Source organism: Capronia coronata, assembly GCF_000585585.1.
Source record: "Capronia coronata CBS 617.96 chromosome Unknown acBCG-supercont1.1, whole genome shotgun sequence".
Lineage (NCBI taxonomy): Eukaryota > Fungi > Ascomycota > Eurotiomycetes > Chaetothyriales > Herpotrichiellaceae > Capronia > Capronia coronata.
This window is the reverse complement of record NW_006912893.1, coordinates 2,538,221-2,561,924: the sequence shown is the minus strand read 5'-3', so window position 1 is coordinate 2,561,924 and position 23,704 is coordinate 2,538,221. Positions and strand designations below refer to the sequence as shown.

Genomic DNA, 23,704 nt, shown 5'->3' with positions numbered 1-23,704 from the left:
GCTTGAGGATCGATGTCATTATTTGCATCGGATCGGGTGAGAGGATTGAGGAGTACGTCCACGGGTACTATGAATCAATTACAACTTGAAGTGAATGTGAACGCTGGAACCGACATGTACAGTGTCTGGTTTATCGGGCCTCTGCAGGCACCGCAATAGCAGCAACCCGCCATTAAGCGAGTCCTACTTCTCGCTCAACCCGAGACGACAACGCTCTAGGCACCGCCAGTTAGGGGCTTCAGGGCTTCAGGACTTCATGCCCGTTGCTTACCTTAGGTAAGCATAATTTGATGGCTCCTTAGCCCGGTGCCGATGTCGGCCCCCCGCGAATAACTACGAAAAATGACCACGATTGCCCCCCCGGCTTTTCAACCGTTTCCATTCAGGCACGCAGAAGGACCAACACTCAGGTTAACACCGCAAGGTAAGACAACACTGCGAGGACTACCGATGACTGACTGATTGTTGTCAAGAATGCCCCATCGTCATCGCAGCCGGTCTACATGCAAGGAGCCATTCCACTGGCCCGCTATCTATAGGTACTATGGACTCGCTAGATACCTAGGTACCTACTAGTACCACAGAGCAAGACTGTAGCGCAAAAGTCGGTCCCTTGCAACTTAAGTCGATAAACTTGAAGGTACCCAGCCGAGGCAACTGGCCGCAGCTTTCAACTTTGGTAAAGAGCGTCGAGTTCCGACTCCAACAATTTTGTCTCTCCCCAATTGCTTTTCTCCAGACGGCAAAAACGGCACATTAGGATCTTCTTCTCGATCCCATGATTGGCCCTTTCCCTCCTTATGGGGTCACTGCACCGCAAAGACGATTGCAATTCAGCCCTCTACCCACTGCACGACACGCTTGATGATGTCCGCGCCCTGTGTCGCTACCCTACTCGCCTCTACGATGACACTTTGTGCCATGTCCGTTCAATATAAGTTGAGAGGAAGACCGTAGGTTAGAGAATGCGGCCGGCCGTCTCGCTGACCTCCTCATGCCTGTTCGGCTGATTCCTCCTCCATCAAGCCCTTTGCGCCCTCCTACTCAACCTGAACCTGAAGGTGGGAGAGTAATGACTTGCACAGCAGTCCCTACGGCCGCCTTTTCTGTTCTCTCCTACATCCAGAGCCTCTCTATGCTCCTCCATGGCTAGCACATATCGGGAGAAAGACGCTGGCACATCGGAGACTTTGCATGTCCAGTCCTCGACGGAAGTGCACAGAAGCAAAGAGCAGGACATTGACCGCCGATCCGTCCACTCGACCGTCTCGATTGTCTCTATCACACCCTCCGGACAGTCGACGGCGGCAGATCCTCAAGATGTCGAAATTGCCGACGATGTGTTGCAAAGAACCATCACTCCGAGAAAGCCCATTGTCAAGGTCCCTCGAGCGAAGAGGCGTGGTCTCTTTGCACGGTTCGCCCTGGTGGCAGAGGTTACAGACCCTGTAGACTACAAGAATAGCACAAAATGGTTCATCACCTTGACTGTGGCCATTGCGGCTGCAGCCGCCCCGATCGGGAGTGGCATCATCTTGCGTACGCATTCAGCCCGGTCTCTTCACGCTCATGGCGCTCTCGTTGACTCTACTCTTTAGCAACCCTTGACCAGGTAGCAACTGACCTTCATACCACGGCCACCACGACCAATCTGTCCATTGCGATGTACATGTTGAGCATGGCCATCTTCCCCCTGTGGTGGTCCGCATTTTCGGAGGTGTCAGGTCGTCGCTCCGTATACATTATATCCTTTGCTCTCTTTACCTTGTTCGCAGTCGTGAGTGCGGTGTCTCAGTCGATCGCTATGCTCGTGATCATGAGAATGCTTTCTGGAGGAGCAGCGGCATCCGTCCAGGCAGTCGGAGCAGGGACAATCGCCGATATCTGGGAATCGAGGGAGAGAGGCAGGGCGATGGGGATCTTCTACCTCGGACCGCTGTGTGGACCACTCCTGTCTCCAGTTGTGGGCGGCGCTCTTGGAGAACACTGGGGCTGGAGGGCCACCCAATGGGCTCTTGTCATCTATGGAGGTCAGTCCAACCCTGAGTGAGTGGATGGCGCCGATACTGACCGCAGAATAATAGTCTTGGCATGGTTTCTGATCTTCTTTGCTCTGCCCGAAACTCTTCGGAAGAGGAAGGACATCGTTGAGGAAGTGGAGATTGAGACCGTCTCGGCAGGTGGCGACCTCGACCGACCTGGAATGAGCAGATCCTCGACCCGAGAAGTGGTCCAGCAAAGGTCCAAGCAGTACCTGACGGCGGCAAGAAAGATGCTACTGGACCCATTGAGTGTCATCTTGTACCTCAGATTCATGCCCGTGGCGCTGACGGTGTATTATTCCGCGGTCACATTTGGCTCGCTCTACGTACTCAACGTGAGCATCCAATACACGTTCGAAAGGGAACCATATGACTTCACAACCATCATCATCGGGCTGTTGTATCTGCCCAACTCGATGGGGTACATTCTTGCCAGCATCTTTGGCGGGCGCTGGATGGACTCGATCATGAAGCGAGAAGCCATGAAGGCCAACCGTGTCAACGAACAGGGAAAGTTGATCTTCCACCCGGAAGATCGCATGCGCGAGAATGCATGGCTAGGCGCCGCACTCTACCCGGGGGCCCTGATTTGGTACGGTTGGACCGTACAGAATGGCGTATTCTGGCTTGCACCGGTGAGTCACCCTCGAGGCATCAATGCCATACTAGTATGCAGGTACCAGAGAACTCACACATGCGGCAGATGTTTGCGAACTTTTTCTACGGAGTCGGCTCGATGCTTATTTTCGCCATGGCCACCACAATGCTGACCGAGTTCATGCCACGACGATCGTCGTCCGGGGTGGCGCTGAACAACTTCTGTCGAAATATCTTTTCATGTGTTGGCAGCATTGTTGGGGCGCCTTTGATCGCATCTATTGGCAATGGCTGGCTGTTTACCATCCTGGGCCTATGGGCATTTTCCAGTGCGACCGTCATCTGGGCCATGAAGCGATATGGGCCGCGGTGGCGAGAAAAGCTGAATCGAGAATTGTCATGATCATCATCTGGGACATGGACAGATAGAACAACAAAATAAACCGAAATGAAACGATGTTCTCAGGAAAGGATCTGCTTTGTTGTTTCCTATCGAGTCCTGCCATGCTGACCATTATGGTTCCTTTCGCTTTAGCTCTGACTGTCCCGGCTTTGGATCAATGCAGCATGAACTCTGACCACATGGGCGAAAGAGCCCTCGATCTTTGTCCTTGGCTGGAGTTTCGACATGGGGTGGAAGTGGTCGAAAGTGAGGCGACGGTACAGGGACAAGATATAGGTGACGAGGCCACAGAACAAGGGGAACTTGAGGAAAGGGGAAGCAAGCCAAGGCGGAGGGCGGCAATTCCCTCGGCTCGCTCCGGGCCTGGCAACTTCAACTTCATGTTTGTCTGCTTCTGCCTGCGCTGCGCTTCTTCTTCCCACCTCTCTCTCTCTCTCCCTCTGTCCATCCTGGGCATGCCTCAGATCCTTCTCGTGCTTCTATCTTCGACGCTACTCCAAAGCTGCCTAGCCACGTCGTCCTTCTCCCAGTCGCCGCTCCATCCTGAAGCACTGGCAGGGTTCAAGCGTGTCTTACAGGGTTGGCGAACGCCCCAACACCTGCTGATGAACTGGTTGCAGCTGGTACACGACAGTTTGTGGTTTTTGCAGACCCGAACCGGCCAGTACAGAAACAGAAACTTCCTCTCGACATGCATTGGAGACAACACCGTGCTTACAGTCCTGCAATACCTCCTGTTGCTGACCAGTGATGTCTACCTAGTAGTAGTTGGGCATCAATCCAAGCTCCGCTCCCGCCCTGGACAACGTCCAATCGCCGTCCATCTTATGCACATTTCAACCACTTGCGGTCGTTCGGTCTGCGGTGTTCCAGTCGTCGCTGAAGCTGTCTGACACTACTCGAGCCTCTGCTGGTCTCACTCTCTTTTTAGCTACACTGTCGATGCATTGCTTCTGCATTGCTCCAGCCTAAAATGTCCGTTCCTCAGATGTGCCGGAACTACTTGTCTACATTGACGTGGCCCAATTGCAAACGCTTTCCCCCCGAGAAGTGTGTGACTCTCAACAGAGTACACTTCAGGGCATCCCCTCGGACGCAGTGCGTTCCACTGGAACCGATCATGTTGCTGTCTCAAGATTCCCGTCCTGGGTTGGATACCTCTTGTAACCCGACGAGCAATTCAGCCATTCCCTTTCCCTCAAATCCCTCTGCCTGTGTTTCTCTGTCCTTCTTCCTCCTGACCCTGATGCATTGCTCCGATCGGTCTAAGTCACGTCATCTCTCTTCCGATTCCTCCACCACGTTTCTGATCTGCGCCCAAAGGTGTGACAGGAAGTACCAAGCGTTGGGCCACTCTCAAGACTGTTCTTTGCTCTTCCTGTCCACTCACAATGGGGAGACACACCAAGGGGAGGAAAAAGAAGAATAAGAATGCCGTAGCATACAACCCTCGGCTCGAGCATCCAAGACCGCTCATCGACGATGGCTCGGCAAGTACCTTTCCAGTATGCACAGCTCCCTGTCTATCAGTACAGAACTTTTGATCTGCATACTTTGACATATTCTTCACATCCTATTATACCACCAGAGCAAATCTTGTTCAGCAATCCCCATGCTGACGAACAACCGAAGAATGACCAAGATTCCCCGCCAGCTATAGATCATCCTAAGCTCCCAGACGCGGCGACCGAGAACATGGATGGTAAAACTCCACCCAAAGCATATGGGGATCTCGGATCTCTAACTGTGACTTTAGCACCCGCCGTGTCCGATGAGAAGCCGCCCGCTGGCACTCACGATGGCGAGACCGGCGATGGGGATACACCTCCAGACGCGTCGACGGGTTCAGAGGAACCCAGCACCAGCGAGGATACCGGTATGCTTGAAGTGGACCGTGCTGAGATTCGTTTCACTAATATTTCTGTAGTAGCAGCCGAACCTAGTCCGGATGTATCATCTGGAGACTCTGAAGATGCTTCAAGCAATACAACTACACCAAACACCACCGCCGATGATAGTAAACCGGAGGAGACAGCCACTGCTGCGGAGCCAGTGGAACCAGTGGAGGAAACGGCCGCCCCTCCAGACGACGATGGTGGAGGCCAAAGTACCGAAGAAACAGCAGATGCGGCAGGTGCGCATGAAGCTACACCTTCAGAACCAGAACCAGAGACGGTGGTGGAAATGGTCGAGAAGCTGCAAGAAGCAGATGCCTCCCCAGAGGAAGTGCTCGAGGTGTTAGAGAAAGCCATGTCTGATGCTGGAATCGAACCTGATACGGCTGGCCCAGCTGCCGATGCTGGGGAGGAGCCCAAACAGAACGACGGCGATGATGGCAAGGCAGGCGAAACCGAAGCAGACATAACTCCAAGCTCTGATGCCGACAATACAGGAGAGAGTGACTCCCCAGGAGAGGTCTCAGAAGCCAGCCAGGAAGTTCACTCAGGAGAAGCGGCTGATACAGTCAACGAGCCACCTGCAGATGCAGACTCAACGGGACCTGCAGAAGTAGCGGAGCCTAGCGCCGAAGCGGAATCTGATGCCACAGCTGGGAAACCCCCGCCACAGCGGTCAGAAGAGAGCACAGAAGACATCCCACCAGAGGCTTTACCAGATGAAAATGGTACAGAAGGCAATTCCGATACAGTTGAGCCTCATGATGAAAAGGAAGCTGGAGGCTCTGAGGAGCCATCTGGACCCGAGCCAGAAGCGAAGCAAGCTGAAGACAGCGCCCAGGGCTCCGAATGCAACGATGTTGCCGGAGTGGAAGGTCCGGAAGGAGAGGCAACAGGAGCCACCGAAGGACAGGCAGCAGAAGAAGATAAAGCGACAAGCGACGCCGAGAACAGCCCAGATCAGCCAGCCGAAGAGGGAGCTCCTTCTGGTGAGGATGCTCCCCCAGAAGAGCCATCCGGGGCCCCAGAAGCCGAGGAGCAAACAGACGACCAGACTGCTGAGGTCCAAGAATCTCCTGACTCGACAGAGGCGCCAGCAGATGATCCACCTGCCAATGAACCTGAGCCGGAAGGAGGAACACCCGATGAGGCTGAGCCGGCTCCTCAGGCAGACAGTCAAGAAGACCAGCCCCCAGCCGCAGACGACCCTTCCAGCGCTGACGACGCGCCAGGGGCTAACGAAGGAGACAGCCCAGACGCCGAAGCACACGAAACTCCTGCCGAGGATGCCACAACTGAAGCAGCAGAAGCCCCAGCAGCGGGCGAAGGTACAACTGCCCCAGTAGACAACACTCCTTCCACTGGCGAAGCTGTAGCAGAGGACGTAGCTGCTGCTGCTGTAGCTGCTGCTGCTGCTGCTGCTGAAGACTCGCCTGGCGAGGACAAGGAGGTGCCCGTCGCGGACCCCTCGACAGAAGACGCGCCGACCGAAGAACCCGCCACCGACGAACCAGCGGCAGAGGAGGCATCTACAGATCCGCCTGTAGCTGAAGAGCCTCCTGCTCAAGCACCACCCGCTGAAGAACCCCCTGCTAGTGATGAGGCCACCACACCTGAGGAAGCTCCGGCTGAGCCTGCCGCCGCTGAGGAGCCTCCTGCCACTACCGAAGAACCTACTACTGAAGAGCCTGCCGCTGCCGAAGAACCTGCTGCAGCTGAAGAACCGGCGGCCGAAGAACCTGCGGCTACTGAAGAACCTGCGGCTACTGAAGAACCTGCCGCCACTGAAGAACCGGCGGCCGAAGAACCTACGGCTAGTGAAGAGCCTGCCACTACAGACGAAGCTGCGGCTGAAGAGCCTGCTGCTACTGAAGAGCCTGCCGCAGCCGAAGAGGCTGTTGCTCCTGAAGAGGCTGTTGCAACTGAAGAGCCTGCCGCTAATGAAGAGCCTGCCACTACAGAGGAACCTGCGGCTGAATGGCCTGCCGCCACCGAAGAACCTGCTGCTGCTGAAGAGCCTCCAGCACCAGCTTCTGAAGTGCCGCCTGCTGCTGAGGATGGTTCTGGTGAAACCGAGCAGAAAGAGGCAGCGACTACCGCAGATGCTGAAGTTCCCGTTGAGGAAGCAGTTGCTGCTGCCGCCATCGCTGCAACGGCCGCTGCTGCGACATCTTCAGCGTCAAAATCTCGCAAGGAGAGACGGAGACATCACCGTGATGACGGATCGGAACACCATCTCAAGGACCCTTTGAACGGTCATAAAGCAAAGTTCGAAAGAAAAAAGCATGAGGGTGGGCTTTTCGATAGTGCCTTTGCACGAGAGTTTCACAAAGCGAAAGAGAAAGAACACATGCGCCACGAATCTGCAGAGTACAAGGAGAAGAAGGATGCCAGACGAGCCCAACGCGAGGCTGAGAGAGAGGAACAGAGAAGAGCGCGAGAGGAGCAAGAGGCCGCAGAAAAGGAAGAGCGAAGAAGGAGACGTCGAGAACAAAGGGACAGAGAACGACGCGCTGAACAAATTCACGCCCAAGCTGAGGCTGTAAGGGAACAGAGGCGTCAACAGGAGGCCTCTGGCGAACCAGATGTGGCGAGGAGCGGCAGCTCAAGGAGAACTAGGCGGCCTAGTCTTGCTGGCTCAAACAGCGGCAACAGTTCTTCTGGAGGCGGTATTCCGAAGCTCTTGAAGACGATCAGCTCGGGCGAGAGCGACACCAAACTTCTTCTTTTCATGCGACCGAACGATCCTGATCCACCCAGTCGAAGCCATGACCGAGAGCATCGCGAACGCAGACATCAACGGGACCGGCAGCACGTTGAGAGTCGGGTACAAGATGAGGCAGAGGAAAGCAGCTCCCACAGGCACAATTCGAATGAACGGCCAAGATTAATACGGCAATCGACGTCGAGAAGCTATCATCCCGACCATCGCCCTTCCAAGCCGGGGATTTGGGAGAAGACATTTAACACCATCGCAGAGCACACAAGCCTTCGGGGCTTCTCATGAACTGAGCGAATTGGAGCGTAAAGTATGTACACCATCAAACTATTGGTTGGATCGAGAACTGTGACAGTATACAAGGATGGGGCAAGGTGTTCAGAGTCCTTGAGCAGGCAAGGCATATGGTTGGACAGGACACCATACTTGTTGTGAAGCGGGATCTCATGATCTGTTGCCATCGAGTTGACCAAGGGCCCTTTTCATTACCTGTTGTGTTCTCCAAGTCTTTCTGATGTATAACGTGTTACAACCAACGATGTACAAGATTAGCAGGTTGGGAACAGGAGATACCATGGATACCAATATCTACGAGTGCCTACAAGTGCCGATAGGCACTGCACCTTATAAGGAAGGTGCCTATCGCGAGAGTGCCTATCAGAAGGGCGCCTATCAAGACAGCTCGGTCAAAAATCCTCTCAAGTAGACTCTCTCCCTGCTGGTGATGGTGATGATGAGCTACCAACTCGGATCCAGGTGCCGCTCGTTATCAAGAAAACTGCCTGAGCCCCCTGACACCGGAGAAGTCCTCCGTTTCCCTGCAGGAATGTGCGCATCCGACCTGCCCAAACAGCACAAGCCTGAACAGGGAGGGGCGTTGATTCGATTGTGCCCGTCGTTCTCACCGAGGGGACAAGGGATAGGGACATACCTTTCTACTCCACGATGACGGGCCGGAGGAGGGACTCTGGACTGTGGATTGTGGGCGGTGGATGTGGACATTTGTTGTTGGACCCCTCAGTTTGTCATTTCTCTATCTCAAAGGTCAAAGGTGACCTGGCAGAACGAATAACCCTCGAAAGCGGTGCCAATGCCTTCTATCAACGCATGACTTAGTTCAGAGGCTCAAGTATTTTGCTTCTGTTACATCTGCTCTTCTGTCTATTCATTCTCATAACAAGTAGACGGGGACCCTGCCAGCATCTTTTCCCTCATTACCCCTCCTGTCCATCCGATATCGCGAAGCCATACTGCCCGCAAAGATGGGGTCGACGGCCAAACACCTGAAGGCGCAAGCCGTATTTCCCATTGCCGATCCTCCGTTTATGCAGTTTGCCAGCAGGAGGAGTGTGGTCCACAGCACCAAGGGAATGGTGGCCTGCACGCAACCTCTGGCTGCGGAGGCGGGCCAGAGGATCTTGAAGCAGGGAGGGAATGCAGCAGTATGTACGACAGTCTCCTTGTACCGATGGAATGAGCTGACAAGATCGCCAGGATGCTGCGGTAGCCGTCGGTATGTTACCAACTGCGCGTGTCCCATGCCCATCTTCTGATCTGTCGCCATAGCCGCCGCCCTGAATATGACCGAGCCATCCTCGACGGGAATTGGAGGAGACATGTTCTGTTTATATTTTGATGCCAACACCAAAAAAGTGCATGCCTTGAATGGCTCAGGGAGAAGTCCAAAGAATACCACAGTCGAGCAGATCAGAGGAGAACTTGGGCTGTCCGGTTCCAAACGAGGCAAAATACCCACCCACAGTGCGCTCGCTGTCACCGTACCAGGTGCTCCGGCTGGCTGGGTAGATGTGGTGGAGAAATATGGTAGTGGCAAGTTGAGCCTCGAACAGATCTTGACCCCCGCCATTGAACTCGGGGAGGAAGGCTTCCCCGTCAGCGAGCTCTCGGCAAAGTTTGTGAGTGCCACGCGAATTACTGCCTGAATGAGCATGATCGATACTAACACTCACCGCAGTGGCAAGTTGGTGAAGAGTCCTTGAAGCGGGCCTCACCAAACTTCCGGGAGATGCTAAAGCGGGACAAGAATGCATCGCAGTTTGTGCGTGCCCCCCGTGCTGGCGAGATCCTTCGCAACCCGGCCTTAGCAAAGACATTCAGGACCCTGGCCGCAGAAGGCAAGAAAGGATTCTACACCGGCCGAATCGCCCAAGCGATTGTGGATGTCCTGAAGTTAACAGGTGGACACATGGAGCTCTCTGACCTGGAAGACCATATGAATCGAGGCCCACATGAGACCGAACCGATCTCATTGAAGTTCTGTGGCCAGAACATCAGCAACGCGGCACCACAAAGGGTGGCCAATGGTGCGTCGGACCAACACTTCGTCGAGCTATGGGAACATCCACCCAACGGGCAAGGCATTGTCGCGCTGATGGCTCTGGGAATCCTCGAAGAGCTCGAACGGACGAGAAAGATCCCCACGTTCGCCCTGGAAGATCACAACAGCGCGCCGTACTTGCATGCAGTGATTGAGGCTCTACGCATTGCTTTCTCTGATGCGAGTTGGTGGGTGACGGACCCGGACCACAGCCCGGTCAAACCGGACGAGCTCATTTCCCGAGCGTACCTGGCCGAGCGGGCCAAGCTGTTCGACAAAGATCAGGCCAAAAACCATGCCAAAGGGCAGCCTGGACCAAGTCCGGCCCAGAACCACAGCGACACAGTGTACTTTGCCGTCACTGACAAGGATGGCAACGGCATGAGTTTCATCAACTCCAACTATGAAGGATTTGGGTCCTGCATTATTCCACAAGGCTGTGGGTTCACCCTGCAGAACCGTGGCTCAAACTTCGAATTGGGCCCCGAGGACCATCCCAATATCTACCGAGGCGGGAAGAGACCTTACCATACCATCATTCCGGGGATGATTACCTGCGGTGAGGAGTCGGAACGCGTTCTACACTCGGTCTACGGGGTCATGGGCGGTTTCATGCAGCCGCAAGGGCATGTACAGGTTCTGCTCAACATGGAGGTGTTTGGGATGAATCCTCAGCAGGCGCTGGATGCTCCGCGAATATGCATTGGCGCCGGCATGCCCGAGGAGGGGGATACGCAGATGGGCACGGTGTTTATCGAAGAAGGAATCGACGAAACCGTGGTCAAGGTGTTGAAGCAGATGGGCCATGATGTACAGGTCATGAAGGGTTGGGAGAGAGGCCGATTCGGGCGAGGCCAGATAATCAGGAGACATGTGGATGAGGAGACTGGACAGGCGGTGTTCAGTGGAGGAACCGACCTGAGAGGCGATGGGTGTGCTATGCCTGCATAGAAAGGGCGAGAGAAAGCTGGGAACAACTTGAAGAATAGTGGTCACACAGCGCATGGTTGGAGCAATAGAGCCTCGCATATAAGCATGTACATGGTCGACAAGGCTGTGGGTATCGGAGGTGTATATGAGGCGTGTGTATCAAGTCAGCCACAAGACGGACGCAGCCGCAACCACAGCCACTGGATCTTGCAGATAGTCTCAGCAATTGGGAGGGATCTCTTTCTTCTCTTCTTCATTCTTGCAAGATTAAACTCGCTTCAACCACAGCGACATACCTTTCATGGACATTGGCCAGATCGAAAGGAAGGGATGCAGAAGAGCTGACTGAACCACTGCATTACACCAGTATGACACCAAGCACGGCTGCGACAACGCTCTTCCGCCTCGATATACCATACCCTGCGGCTCCTTTCACGCGGCTCGCGGCAAGATATCGATCGCGCTCTCCACAGTTACACTGTTATCTGGCGAGTTGGCTCCTAGGCTCCCAATCCATGTGCCTGATTGACCTGCCCTAAGCGGCCAAGTGGCCAACCAAGAGACAGCCGAAGAAAGAGACGGTCTTCTGCCTCACACTTCTCAAAACAAGCTTCGTGAAGCTCTGATCGAGGTTGCATTGGGTTGCCGCTATCTCTATGGAGTGGGTATTGCCTCTCATCCAACGGACCGGTTTATGACCAAGCCTTCCCGAGCTCGATACAGGTACAGGTCACTGGCGGCAAAGCTCCCTGCTCTGCGTACAGCGCATCAGGTCGTCTCTGCTCTCCCGATATCTGTGGAACAAAGTGCGAGGAGCTGAACACGGTCGGAACACCAGCGTTGTCATATATCAGGACATATGTGGCACCATTGTCTTTCCAACGGGCAGCAGTAACCGAGTTTCTTGTCTCACCACGCACGATAGAATGGAAGAGACAGACGAAGAACCGGCGCTATAGGCCCGCTTGCTGGGTGGGTTATGTTACAACGTCCATGCAGCGTTCTTTATCAATGTTCTCACCAGGTACACCACTTCTCGATTTGCACAAATCAACAGCTGGTTGTTGACTCCATCTGGAAGGCGAAGCTTCCCCAGACTTTCCTTATCTTCTGCTGCTTCCATGCTCGTGGACGTCATCGGCCTGCTTGCGTCCTGATGGTCCATGGACCTGCATGGCGGTGATCCGACAACGTCGCATTCGCAGCTTGCTCCAGCTCTCGTGGCAGTCATATCCACGCGTGTTCGGCTCTGGCCTGCGTCTACTGTCGACTCGATTTTCTTATCGTTCAATCGGCTCTTTTTGTTACCCTACACCATCCCACGATGTGGAGTATTGCTCGTCATGGATCATCAGGTAAGGTTGCGCGGTTCCTGGCTACGAGGAAGGAGCTCTCCCATTTATTTCCCTCTTTAGCCGTTGCTCCCCTCATGGCCTGTTGTGCTCTTGCGACTTTTCTCTTAGGTGTGCGGAATTACGGGTTGCATTACGAACATGAAGGTTTCAATCGTTGCTTTGGCCTCGGGCCTCATTTCACTCGCTGCTGCTGGCAGAAGTCCTCAGCATGTTGGCAAAAAGCTTCCCGAGGTGAAGAGGGACATTGCGGCTCGAGCACCTCCTGTCTTTACGCAGCCCGAGAAGAGAGCCACCTCTTCTTTCCTGACGAACGCGACAAGCAGTAAGTGAGGGAGGCCGCAAAGCCTGACGGTCTGGAACTGATGGATCCCAGAATACGTGGTCAACGGCAGTGCCATTCCTGACGTCGACTTTGACATTGGCGAATCCTATGCCGGGCTCATGCCCATCTCGGACGCCCCGAATGCGTCGGAGTTGTACTTCTGGTTCTTCCCATCTTCGAACCCAGCTGCTAGCAATGAAATCGTCATCTGGCTCAACGGAGGTCCCGGGTGCAGTTCTTTGGAAGGGTTTCTCCAAGGTATGTTCGCGGCGGTTACCTAGACGGATTGAAGGCCTTTGTTGACTCGGTGACTCCAGAAAACGGCCCCTTTTTGTGGCAGTACGGTACATACAAACCCGTTCCCAACCAGTGGTCCTGGACCAATCTGACCAACATGGTCTGGGTGGAACGTGAGTATCCATACTCCATCACTCTCTGTACCTCCAGCGCAAACTGATCGATGAATGTCTAGAGCCCGTCGGAACCGGCTTCAGCCAAGGCACCCCTACAGCCACCTCGGAGGCGGACGTGGCTGCTCAGTTCCTCGGCTTCTTCAAGAACTTTGTGGACACGTTCGCCATGCAAGGCTACACGGTCTACATCGCCGGCGAGTCGTACGCGGGCTACTATGTCCCCTACATTGCCGACGCCATGTTCAACGCCAACGACACGGAATACTATAACATCAGCTCGATCCTGATCTACGACCCGAGTCTGAGCTATGATGTGGTGCAAGAATATATCCCCGTCACGGCGTTTGTGGATTTCTGGGGACCCCTGCTCGACCTGAACGCCAGCTTTGTGGAAAGCCTGCATAACATGTCCGATGCCTGTGGATACACTGCCTTCATGGACGAATATCTGACCTTTCCTCCCAAGGGGCCGCTCCCCACTCCTCCGAATGTCGACCTCAACGACTCCACATGCCTCACTTTTGACGCGGTTGCCGATGCCGCCGCTTTAATCAACCCTTGCTGGGACATCTATCAAGTCGCTACGACATGTCCACTTCTCAACGACGTGCTAGGCTTTCCTGGATCGTTTGAATACATTGCAGAGGGCGAAAAAATCTATTTCAATCGGTCGGACGTGCAGAGAGCGATAAATGCGCCAGTGCAGGAGTGGGAGGAATGCACTAGTACGGATGTATTTGTGAATGGGACCGACAATTCACTGCCATCCACCCTCAGCGTGCTCCCCGGCGTCATTGAGCGGGCTGACCGGGTCATCATCGGCCACGGCCTGCTCGACATGATTCTGATCTGGAACGGCACGCTACTGGCGACCCAGAACATGACCTTCAACGGCGCACAAGGCTTCTCGGTGCCGCCTTCGGAATGGGACGATTTCTATGTCCCGTATCACACCGAATACCCGAATCAGTATGGGACTCTTGCCGGTGCCGGCGTCATGGGTCAGTATCACACGGAGAGAGGCTTGACGCTGGTCACAGTCGATCTGTCGGGCCATATGATTCCTCAGTATGCGCCGTCGGCGTCGTATCGGCAGCTTGAGTTCTTGTTGGGCCGGATACCGAGTTTGGGAACCGTCGGCCCCTTTACAACCATGCCGTATGACAGCTATTAATGAAGAAGGGTGTGGCGATTGGGTGTGGTGGTCGAGCTCCTAGGAGGACAGACCGATCACGGGGTCCGTATTTAATGTTTATATGAAGATAGTAAGCAGTAGCACGAAAATGAGTCGTGTTGTTGATCGCTCGTGGTCTGCCACTAGAACTGTCTATACAATTTACGGATTGTCCACGGTACCTACCAGTGGATCTCGGTGCATTCATGAGCGTTGACCCGGTGGAAGATCCTTACGGCGATATTTGCGGTGATATTTGCGGTGATATTTTTAGATAAGGTCTGAACAAGGTAGAGATATCAAGCAAGGGTAATGAATGGTACTGCATGTTCTACAAAAATCGAGGACAATGGTCGTCATCGGAGAATATCTAATCTTGAATCATCTAATCGTATCTTATCTTATCTGTATTGCGGGGAACATCCTCTTTCGACGATATTGTTTCAAAGAGCTACCGCGTTCGGATCGAGTGTTCGGTGTTCTATTCAGTTCCGCTCAGCGTTGGGTTCAATTGGTTCACTACCACTGACACTGCTCGCTTCTAACAAACATGTCTCTGCCGGTCTCGACAAAGTTCGCATTGTCCAATACGTGGCAGACATGAACCCTGGCCCGCTACGGAAAATGTCCCACCATCGATGGATTCTCCGAGGTTGAATCGTACGGGACTGTGCGACCCCACATACCAATACTATCTGGTCGAAATCGTGGGGCACTTTCTGTTGTATGCGAACAACTTATGGCGTAGGAGTTCGCCGGGTTTGGTGGCAGGCAGAGAGTAACACACCTTACAATGGTCAAGAGGAATCGCTGTCTCGGTCTTCTCGTCCCGCGCGCTGACTAGGTTGCTGATGCCCGATCAGCTTGACGGAATGATGCCCGCTGCTGATGACTGATTGAGCCGATGGTGGAACGGACAGGAGAGACAGACTCGGTTCCGAGAAAAGATGCCAACACCACAAGAGACATGTCGTCCACTGCATGTGGACGGTCAAACGCGGGAATAGAGAAAAGACCGTGCGGAGCATCTCTTACCACAGATTCCACAGCCAGACATCTTGTTTGTACGATGATCGTTACCTACATACACACACCCACCAAAAATGACCAGGATCCTGTCGGGCCACAATGTGTACTACCTATGGGCCTTGAAATCATGTGCACGTGGTCCCATCGGCAGGACAGGCGACTCTGACATTCAACTTTCAAGTCATTGATGATCTAGCAAATCCATCGATTGCCATCGTGATCTGCCACACTTCTGCAACCTTTGCACCGGCCACTGCTCGCTGTTGCTCCCTCTTCATGGCTGCTTTACGCTGACCCTGGACACGGAAGTGACAAGTCGATGAACAACTCCCCGCCGCCTGCACGAGGGACTTATTTCCGACTGCTCGAAGTCAACCCCGGGTCCCCGACAATCTTTCACCTGGCCCACCATCCGATTCCCAAATTGTGGGGTAGCTGGTCTCCAGACCAGACCGGATCGATTGACGTGGTCAACATATGTGACGGTAGTTATGTACCGGCTCTACCTGAGCTGATCGTCCTGGCCGTGGCCCATTTTGATTTTGTTGGCGACCATCGTATCCCCGTCTTCTGCACAACAACAACAAACTTCGCTGGCCCGTTGAAGACCGGAGAGCTTGCTGCTTAACGATTCTGTTACAGGGCACTTCTCAGATCTGACGACTGATCGTCCCTGGCTTACAGTCGGACACACAAACCTGAATCTTCCGGAAGACCGGAGCAACTTGTAACCTGCACGACACCAACATTGCAATACCTTTTATCTTTACGTTCACATACACATCCCACAACGAAGAGAACTCCTGTCTTGACAATCACACAATAAGTCGCTCTGATCGCCGCGAAGAAAGATCAAACCCTCGGCCTTCAAGCAACTGTATCTATATACTATAAACACCCCCACGACTGCAACACATCTCCCATTTGTTGGCGTCGACACCATGAATTCGCTAGCCGACCTCAAGCATAACCTCACAGAGGAGAAGATTCGACATGAACACCTTGAAAATGTACGTGTCTACTAATCAACCACTCAGTCAGCAATGCTCAGCATTTACGCACTGACTAGCGAAAAAGACCGTCCATTCTAACGTGTCACCTCTGCTTAGCCGTCCAATGGTACCTTCACGCGAGAACCATCGCCTAATCGCGGTGCCTCGGTGCGGGATGTCGATGCGATCGGGCCAGACTGTGAGCCGAAACGAGAATGGCAGGAGAAACGTGGCATCGACTCTGCGAAACAGGTCAAAATCACCAAACTCAGTCATATGCGTTACCAGCACCCGGATTTGATCAAGATCACGGTTTTTCTGAGAGGTGAGCTACATCTACTAGACTAAGACCATTACCACTCAATATTCCTCTACACCTCTCTAACCCTGTGATCTGTCACAGACTTCGGTATGCACGTTGTAAAGAAAACCGAAAATGAGCGATGGTATCGCGGCTATGGCTCCGATCAGTATGTATACTACGCACGACAAGGACCGAAGAAATATCTCGGAGGTACATTCGAAGTCGAATCGCGCGAGGACCTCGAGAAAGTCTTGAAGCTGCCCCGCGCCAAGGTGCTGAGTGATGGGATCGAAGAAATGAGAGATGCTCCTGGTGGAGGATATATCGTCACCGTTGCAGACCCGGAAGGTTTCCCCGTCAATTTCATCTCCGGCCAGGCCGAGGTCAAGGAAGAGCGAAAGAAACCGACCAAACTGGTTCTCAACGACGAGAGCGACAAGCCCAGGCAGAAAAGGTTCCAACGCTTTGCACCTGGGCCAGCGGAGGTCCATAAAGTGAGTTACTGTTCGTCTTGATGCTTCATTTTGGCCATTGATCAATGATCATCCAAGGATTTGGGGAGTATATACAAACACTTGTGCTTGTGCTTGTGCTTGCTGCATACCAGGATTTATTCCTGCAGATTGACCGCACCTGTGATTTTCTCGTATACACTTTTGGAACCAAACACAAACTAACCTTCTTTTTCTTTTTGCTAGTTGGGACACTTCGGCTTGAACGTGGAAAACTTCCCGGCCCAGATGGACTGGTACACGCGCCATTTCAACATCATCCCCAGCGACATCCTGTACGTCGCTTCCGAGAAGATCGACCCAGCCACAAACCGGCCCGCACGCAAGGAAGTCGCGCTATTCGCCTGCATCGACCGCGGCCAGGACTTGGTCGACCACCACACCATGTTCCTGACCACACTTAGCCCGGGGGTCGAGAAGCATGTCCACCACTGCTCGTTCGAAGTGCATGACTTTGACACGCAGGCTCTGGGACACCAGTGGCTCGCGGAGAAGGGGTACGAGTCGGTCTGGGGCGTGGGCAGGCATATTCTGGGCTCTCAGATCTTTGATTATTGGTGGGATATCAACGGATTCATGGTCGAACATTATGCGGATGGCGATCTGGTTAATGAGGATACTCCGTTGGGGTATGGGCCTGCTGGGCACGAGGGCCTGGCTGTCTGGGGGCCGGAGGTGCCGAAGGAGTTTTTGGAGTGAGCGGTTTGGGCATAGTTTGTTGGAAACAGGAGGGAGGCGATGTCGAGTCATGAATGGAGTGGAAAGGATGTTCCCTGAGGAGAGTACTGATGTGTCGAGACACGTGTTGAAGATGGGCAAGGACAGAGGAAGAGAAGACAATGTAAGAGGAGGTGAAGTTGATCGACCAAGAGCAGGAGGGCAGCAGGAAAAGCTGTGATCGAACAGGACAACAGGAAGGAGACGAAGGTATCGACATGAGGGATGTCTTTCTCTTTTCCTTGTGTGTGTAGGCCTGTCTCGTTTTCAGAGGAGCAGAGCAAACGAACAGAGCTAGGCTTGAGGAGTCGCTGCGATGCAGATTTGTACTTGCTCTGTAGAGCCTGCGATGCCCGGTGCTTGTTAATGTGTCATGGATTTCACTTATGAGCCAAGGTGTTTCTGACGGATCGGACATTGATAGTAGTTGTGTATGAACATACGCACGACAGATGTTCTGTTATGCTGGTTGCCGCCCAACACCTCACGTAGATATCTATACGCACCATACACTATATAACGACCCAAGAGGTTGGTATATCAAGGTCCTACATCGAGAGACGAAGTGCGTGGCCGCTACAGACTCTCAACGTCAACATCTTCATCTTCTTCAACTCTCCCCCTTCTTAGGATACGCGCGTGAGTGGGCCTTTGAGGACACCAGCAGGATCTCTGGTCTCGTTATCACCCCACGATCCTTCCCATCCATGCTCAGCAAGATAGATCTTCCACTTGTCATCCTCGTCGTCCAGATGTTTGTTGGCATCCTGCACGAGGAAGAATGCTAGGAAAGCGCCGAGCAGGGCGAAGCAGGATCCAATCAAGAAGGCTATTTGGTTACCTTTATCTGGGTCGTCGGTGTATGCGTTAAGAATGGCGGTGAAGACCTATTTACCATATTCGTCAGTCACTTGTTGAAGACCTTGAGTTCTTCTTCTGAGAAAGATGACTGTCAAAAACTCAAATTTCTTTGGGACAGATCGTACCTGCGTGCCGATGGCAGCTCCGGCCTTGGACCAAGCAGCAATGAAACCGGTAGTGTGGCCTCTGACCGAGGTAGGGAAGGGCTCCGATGAGACGATGGCGACGGTACTAAATGAAAGCAGGTCAGTAAGGTCCCCGAACGCGTGTGACTTGATGGGGGATATTGGTAATATCATAGTCAAAGTCATGATGGCAGACTCACCTTCCTGGACCGACCTCTCCCAAGGTCAAAAAGACACCATACAGGACGATGAACAGCGGGAAGACTTTCTGGATCTGCTTGTTTGCACCACCCAAGACGAAACCGAGGACGGCCTGAAGAGCAAAGCCCAAGGCCATGGTCTTCCTCCGTCCAATTCTGTCAGACAGAAGTCCTCCGATGAAAGCGCCTGGGATGTAGAAGGCGTTGATGACCACGCCCCAGCCTAAAGTCTTGACCAGCGAACTGGACGGGTTGACTCTGGAGACGATGGTGGAGCTGAAAATGCCAAAGGGAATGCTGATATAGTTGTATAGAAACCAGGTCGACGCGCCACCAAGCAAACGGCGCCAGTACCGCTTGCCGATCAAATGGTATGGGATCCTCTGTTTCCGCAGACTCGACTTGCGGTAGGCGGTCGACACGGCCATTCGGATGCGGAACCAGAAGATTGACACGGGCGGGATCATGCCCAGAGCAAAGGACAGTCTCCATACCACTTCATACTTGCTTTCCTTCTGGTTGACGCAGAGAAGGAGGAGGAGCGGCACCAGCGCGCCGAAGCAGTAGCCCAGCGAGGCCGAGAGGTCTCCGACAAGCGCGAACATGAAGCCTCGCTGTTTGCGGTATTGGGCTCCTTCGTCGGATGCTTCTAGTGCACCAGCGCCTGTAGACGACAATGTCAGCGACCACGTTTCGCTACCAATGCAAAAGGCCAGAGGAGTTGAAGCGAGCGTTGAACGGTGGGCGCTTCGACTTACAAGAAACAGGATACTCTCCTCCTGCACCAACTCCGGCAACTCCTCGAGCTACGACAAGCATCCACATCATCCCATTGTCAGAGGCGCCATTGGCCGCCGTACTCAATACAATACCCAGCACGAGCAGGGTCGTCGTCAGCACCGCTCCTGTCTTCCGGCCAAGTTGGTCGGCCACAAAGCCAAATCCCAGCATTCCGATGATCATGCCGACCAAGAATGCGTTGGATAGCCGAGAATACATGGCATCAGTCAATGCTTCGGGATATAGCACTGCGAACAGCAACTCGACATTGCCAATGACTGAAGCGTTACTGCAGAATCCAGATGACCTGGTCAGTATAAATCCTGAAAAAGGGGGGTAGACAAGGCTGAGGTCCAAGAGGGGCTTCAACCCAAACAAAGAGAAAACCAAGCCCCGGCCGGACCACAAGGAGACTCACTATCCATCAGACCCAAGTGCTAGACCGGCAAACAGCATCATCAGATAGACCGAGACCTTGCTGTAATATTTCTCCTCGACTCGGTGCACTTCCCCGGTCTCCATCTCTCCACTCATATCCTCACGACTGGAAGCCTTCATGACCGACTTGGTGCCATTGTTGTCTGCATCCTCAGCCATGGATTTGTCCTTGGTCATAGTCTCGACACGCTCGACGACCGACATGATGGCTGTTCTTGTTGTTTTTTGTTGTTTTCAATGATCACAGATGGAGAACTTCTCCCTCTGTATGAAGTGAAAACCGCAGGTTGACAAGAGAAGAGAAGAAAAGAGAAGATTTGCACAAGCCTGGAGGATCTCTGCCAGCCTTACATACTATCTGCGAAATAGAGAGAGGGAATTCAAACGATACTGTATCGTCCGACATCTCACAGGTTGATAACACAGAGTCACAAATCGGCCGGTAGAGACGGATTCAATCGAAGCATTCAGTGGACGGCGCCGTTTCCGATCACATGAAAACTTCCCGGGTGCTGGATCTTGCCGACGAGGAGATAAGGCTACTGGTGTCTACTAAACTCTATAGAACACAGATGGATCTTCTGGGGGCTTGGTAGACTCAGATCTCCGTCGACGAAAGGGATTTTGTTGGTCAATTGCTCTATCTTCTCACACCGAGACGATAACCACCGGACAGGGGTCCCGTCTCCACCCCCACTGGATATTATATAGGACCTATCACAACTCACCCGGCACGAGGCTCCTTCGGTGCCGCTTCCGTGTTGGTCTCCCAGCGTTTTCGGTCTCTTGAGAAAAAGAGGCCAAAGTCATTGAAGTCGCTTGAAGCCATCTCGAACAGCTTGGGAACTGGCAAAGCACAGTTGAGAGAGTTATCTCGACGACCTAGACTATCTCTCAAGTGGCGGTGGCAACGGTTTGATTCGGTTCGAATCGGTCCCTTTTCTTGCAGACCGTGAGCCAGACCAGGAAATTGTTATCAACACTACTACTTACCGATACAAAGTACATGATACTGGTAACTGGCTGGGCAAGAAGCGACCACCATACTTGCTTGTTACTTGTGATCTGGGACCATGCCACACGACCCAGTACCAATCCGGGTGGATGAACATGTCCAGATTCTTCTTTTCGACGGAATAGTGCTCTCATGTCAGATCTGGCGACCGGAGAAGTCGTCGTCTGCTGATCCCGTGCCGGCCATTCTCGAGTATCTCCCTTATCGCAAACGGGACTACACGGCCCCGCGAGATGCTTCGAATCATCCCTACTTCGCTTCGCAAGGGTATGCGTGTGTGCGCGTGGACATGCGAGGCTCGGGCGACTCCGAAGGCCTCCTGCGCGGAGAATACCTCAAGCAAGAACAGGACGACGCTCTGGAGATCCTGAGATGGATCGCCGCCCAGGACTGGTGTACAGGGTCGATCGGGATGATTGGAATCTCTTGGGGCGGGTTCAATGGTCTGCAGGTCGCTGCTCGTCGCCCTCCGGAGCTCAAAGCAGTTATATCCATGTGCTCGACCGACGAACGCTACGGCGATGACATCCATTATCAAGGCGGGTGTCTGCTGGTGGACAATTTCCTGTGGGGCGCCACCATGTTCAGCATGAATCCTCTGCCTCCTGATCCGGCGCTGGTGGGTGATAAATGGCGAGAGATGTGGTTGTCCAGGCTAGAGGCCGGAGGGCTGTTCATGGTCGATTGGCATGAGCATCAACGTCGCGATGACTTTTGGAAACACGCTTCTATCTGTGAGGACTATTCGTCCATCCAATGTCCCGTGTATTTGGTGGGCGGGTGGATGGATCCTTATTCCAACACCATCTTCCGCATGCTTCAGAACCTCACTTGTCCCAAGAAGGGCCTCGTCGGGCCCTGGGCGCATAAATACCCCAACTTTGCTAAGCCCGGTCCGCAGATCGGGTTTCTGCAAGAATCCGTCAGATGGTGGGATACGTGGTTGAAGGGCGTCGACACGGGGATCATGGATGAGCCGCCTCTTCGCTGTTATCTGCAGGACACAGCACCCCCTCAGACCCATTATGACTTCCGTCCTGGTCACTGGGTCGCGGAGAGCAGTTGGCCCAGTCAAGGTGTCACGCCGCGTCCCATGGGTCTGGCACCAGGTCGGCTTACCGACGACATCTCGTCCAGCGATGAGCACCTGTCCATCTGCTCTCCTCAGACCGTAGGTCTCGCGTCAGGCAGATGGTGTGTTTTTGGCATGGATGCAGACGAGCCAGGCGACCAGCGCCAGGAAGCCGGCGGGTCGCTGGTCTTCGACAGCAAAGCGCTGACTGAGCCCCTGGACCTTCTTGGTCCGGTAGTCCTCCATGTCCGCGTTGCAAGCGACAAGCTCAACGCCGTGCTGGTAGCCGTTCTGTCTGAAGTGTTGCCAGACGGCTCGGCGACGCGGATTTCATGGGGCCTCCTCAACCTCACGCACCGCAACAGTCATCTCGACATCGAACCGCTCGAGCCTGGCAAGTTCTACGACGTCACTGTCAGACTGAACGAGCTGGGCCAGCGCATCGGCGTCGGAAGCCGGATACGTCTGGCTTTGTCTACGACCTATTGGCCCATGATCTGGCCATCGCCAGAACCCACCACTCTGACGGTCGACTGCGCACGTTCCACACTGGATCTGCCCACACGACGTGAGAGCCCGCTTGACGCTGAACTGAAACCTTTCCTGCCTCCCGTGAACGGGGAGCCGTTGAAGACCCGCGTTTTCCGGCCAGCGACGTCCAGCAATAAGATCATCCAGGACCTGAATTCCGGCGAAGTCACCGTCCACCTGGAGGAAGACGCCGGGCTGTGGGAGAGCGAGACCAGTGGCTGGCGGTACGGAAGTGACCAGACCATCATCTGCACCGTTCATCCCAATGATCCCCTTACCGCACGTGCCGAACAAATCTTCAAAAAGGAGTTCGGCCGCGAAGGCCTGGATCTGGTCGTCTCGGGCTGGGCGAAGATGTCGGCGACCAAGACGGACTTCAAACTGAGTGCCCATCTTGAAGCGTGGGAGCAGAAAGACAAGATCTTTGATCGAGATTATGATTTCTCCATCCCTCGAGATGGTGTCTAGATGTATAGATGCCTTTCAGAAAAGCTGGAAAAGGTTTCTCTATCTGTATGATCCATCCTGGCTGGTCATTGTAGTCGCTGCCAACGGCCAGTGAGTTCCATAGATGGATGGAGTGAAAGGACTAAAATGCTATATCTCGTATGCCACCAACCTCGAATGTGAAAATGTGGAACCAATGCAAGATCCAAAAATAACGATAAGTAGAATGATTGGACTCCGACCAACCTTGAGGGCGCTGCCCTTGCACGCAATTCTGCCTCTATTTCTTCCGCCCTTGTGGAAATATCCCTCATATGGCAGGGGGTGCGTGATAAGCAAAGCTTAGGTCAACGTAGGTTCTCGTTCAAGCACTGTCCGATGTCACCGTTGTTATCTACTATTGTCAGCTCTCTCGTTGAAGTCCACTGCCAAGCGTGAGAGACAGCAGTCTAGGATCTTCCATCTTCCATCTTCCTATCTATCTGACGCAGCT

At 53.7% G+C, this 23,704-nt stretch overlaps 7 protein-coding genes across 7 annotated transcripts; 6 read left to right on the top strand and 1 right to left on the bottom strand.

The window, feature by feature from the left end:
- Positions 1-1,145: 1,145 nt before the first annotated feature.
- On the top strand, positions 1,146-3,042 carry A1O1_00907 (uncharacterized protein; the record flags this gene model as incomplete). The annotated part of the gene is made up of 4 exons (XM_007721822.1): positions 1,146-1,539; positions 1,599-2,030; positions 2,085-2,677; positions 2,746-3,042. 4 exons carry the CDS (start codon positions 1,146-1,148, stop codon positions 3,040-3,042), a joined length of 1,716 nt encoding a protein of 571 aa, XP_007720012.1.
- A 1,482-nt stretch (positions 3,043-4,524) lies between these two features.
- On the top strand, positions 4,525-7,944 carry A1O1_00906 (uncharacterized protein; the record flags this gene model as incomplete). The annotated part of the gene is made up of 3 exons (XM_007721821.1): positions 4,525-4,744; positions 4,799-4,918; positions 4,970-7,944. 3 exons carry the CDS (start codon positions 4,525-4,527, stop codon positions 7,942-7,944), a joined length of 3,315 nt encoding a protein of 1,104 aa, XP_007720011.1.
- A 974-nt stretch (positions 7,945-8,918) lies between these two features.
- A1O1_00905 (gamma-glutamyltransferase) lies at positions 8,919-10,945 on the top strand (the record flags this gene model as incomplete). Its single annotated transcript, XM_007721820.1, has 4 exons — positions 8,919-9,098; positions 9,151-9,169; positions 9,223-9,572; positions 9,632-10,945. 4 exons carry the CDS (start codon positions 8,919-8,921, stop codon positions 10,943-10,945), a joined length of 1,863 nt encoding a protein of 620 aa, XP_007720010.1.
- Positions 10,946-12,417: 1,472 nt separating this feature from the next.
- A1O1_00904 (carboxypeptidase D) lies at positions 12,418-14,188 on the top strand (the record flags this gene model as incomplete). Its single annotated transcript, XM_007721819.1, has 4 exons — positions 12,418-12,601; positions 12,653-12,859; positions 12,919-13,011; positions 13,074-14,188. The coding sequence occupies 4 exons, from the start codon at positions 12,418-12,420 to the stop codon at positions 14,186-14,188; spliced, it is 1,599 nt and encodes a 532-aa protein (XP_007720009.1).
- Positions 14,189-16,158: 1,970 nt separating this feature from the next.
- Positions 16,159-17,724, top strand: A1O1_00903 (uncharacterized protein; the record flags this gene model as incomplete). The annotated part of the gene is made up of 4 exons (XM_007721818.1): positions 16,159-16,227; positions 16,327-16,534; positions 16,613-17,007; positions 17,212-17,724. The coding sequence occupies 4 exons, from the start codon at positions 16,159-16,161 to the stop codon at positions 17,722-17,724; spliced, it is 1,185 nt and encodes a 394-aa protein (XP_007720008.1).
- Positions 17,725-18,368: 644 nt separating this feature from the next.
- Positions 18,369-20,350, bottom strand: A1O1_00902 (uncharacterized protein; the record flags this gene model as incomplete). The annotated part of the gene is made up of 5 exons (XM_007721817.1): positions 18,369-18,629; positions 18,729-18,834; positions 18,929-19,592; positions 19,687-19,997; positions 20,127-20,350. The coding sequence occupies 5 exons, from the start codon at positions 20,348-20,350 to the stop codon at positions 18,369-18,371; spliced, it is 1,566 nt and encodes a 521-aa protein (XP_007720007.1).
- Positions 20,351-21,219: 869 nt separating this feature from the next.
- On the top strand, positions 21,220-23,232 carry A1O1_00901 (uncharacterized protein; the record flags this gene model as incomplete). Its single annotated transcript, XM_007721816.1, has 1 exon — positions 21,220-23,232. The coding sequence occupies one exon, from the start codon at positions 21,220-21,222 to the stop codon at positions 23,230-23,232; it is 2,013 nt and encodes a 670-aa protein (XP_007720006.1).
- Positions 23,233-23,704: the final 472 nt, after the last annotated feature.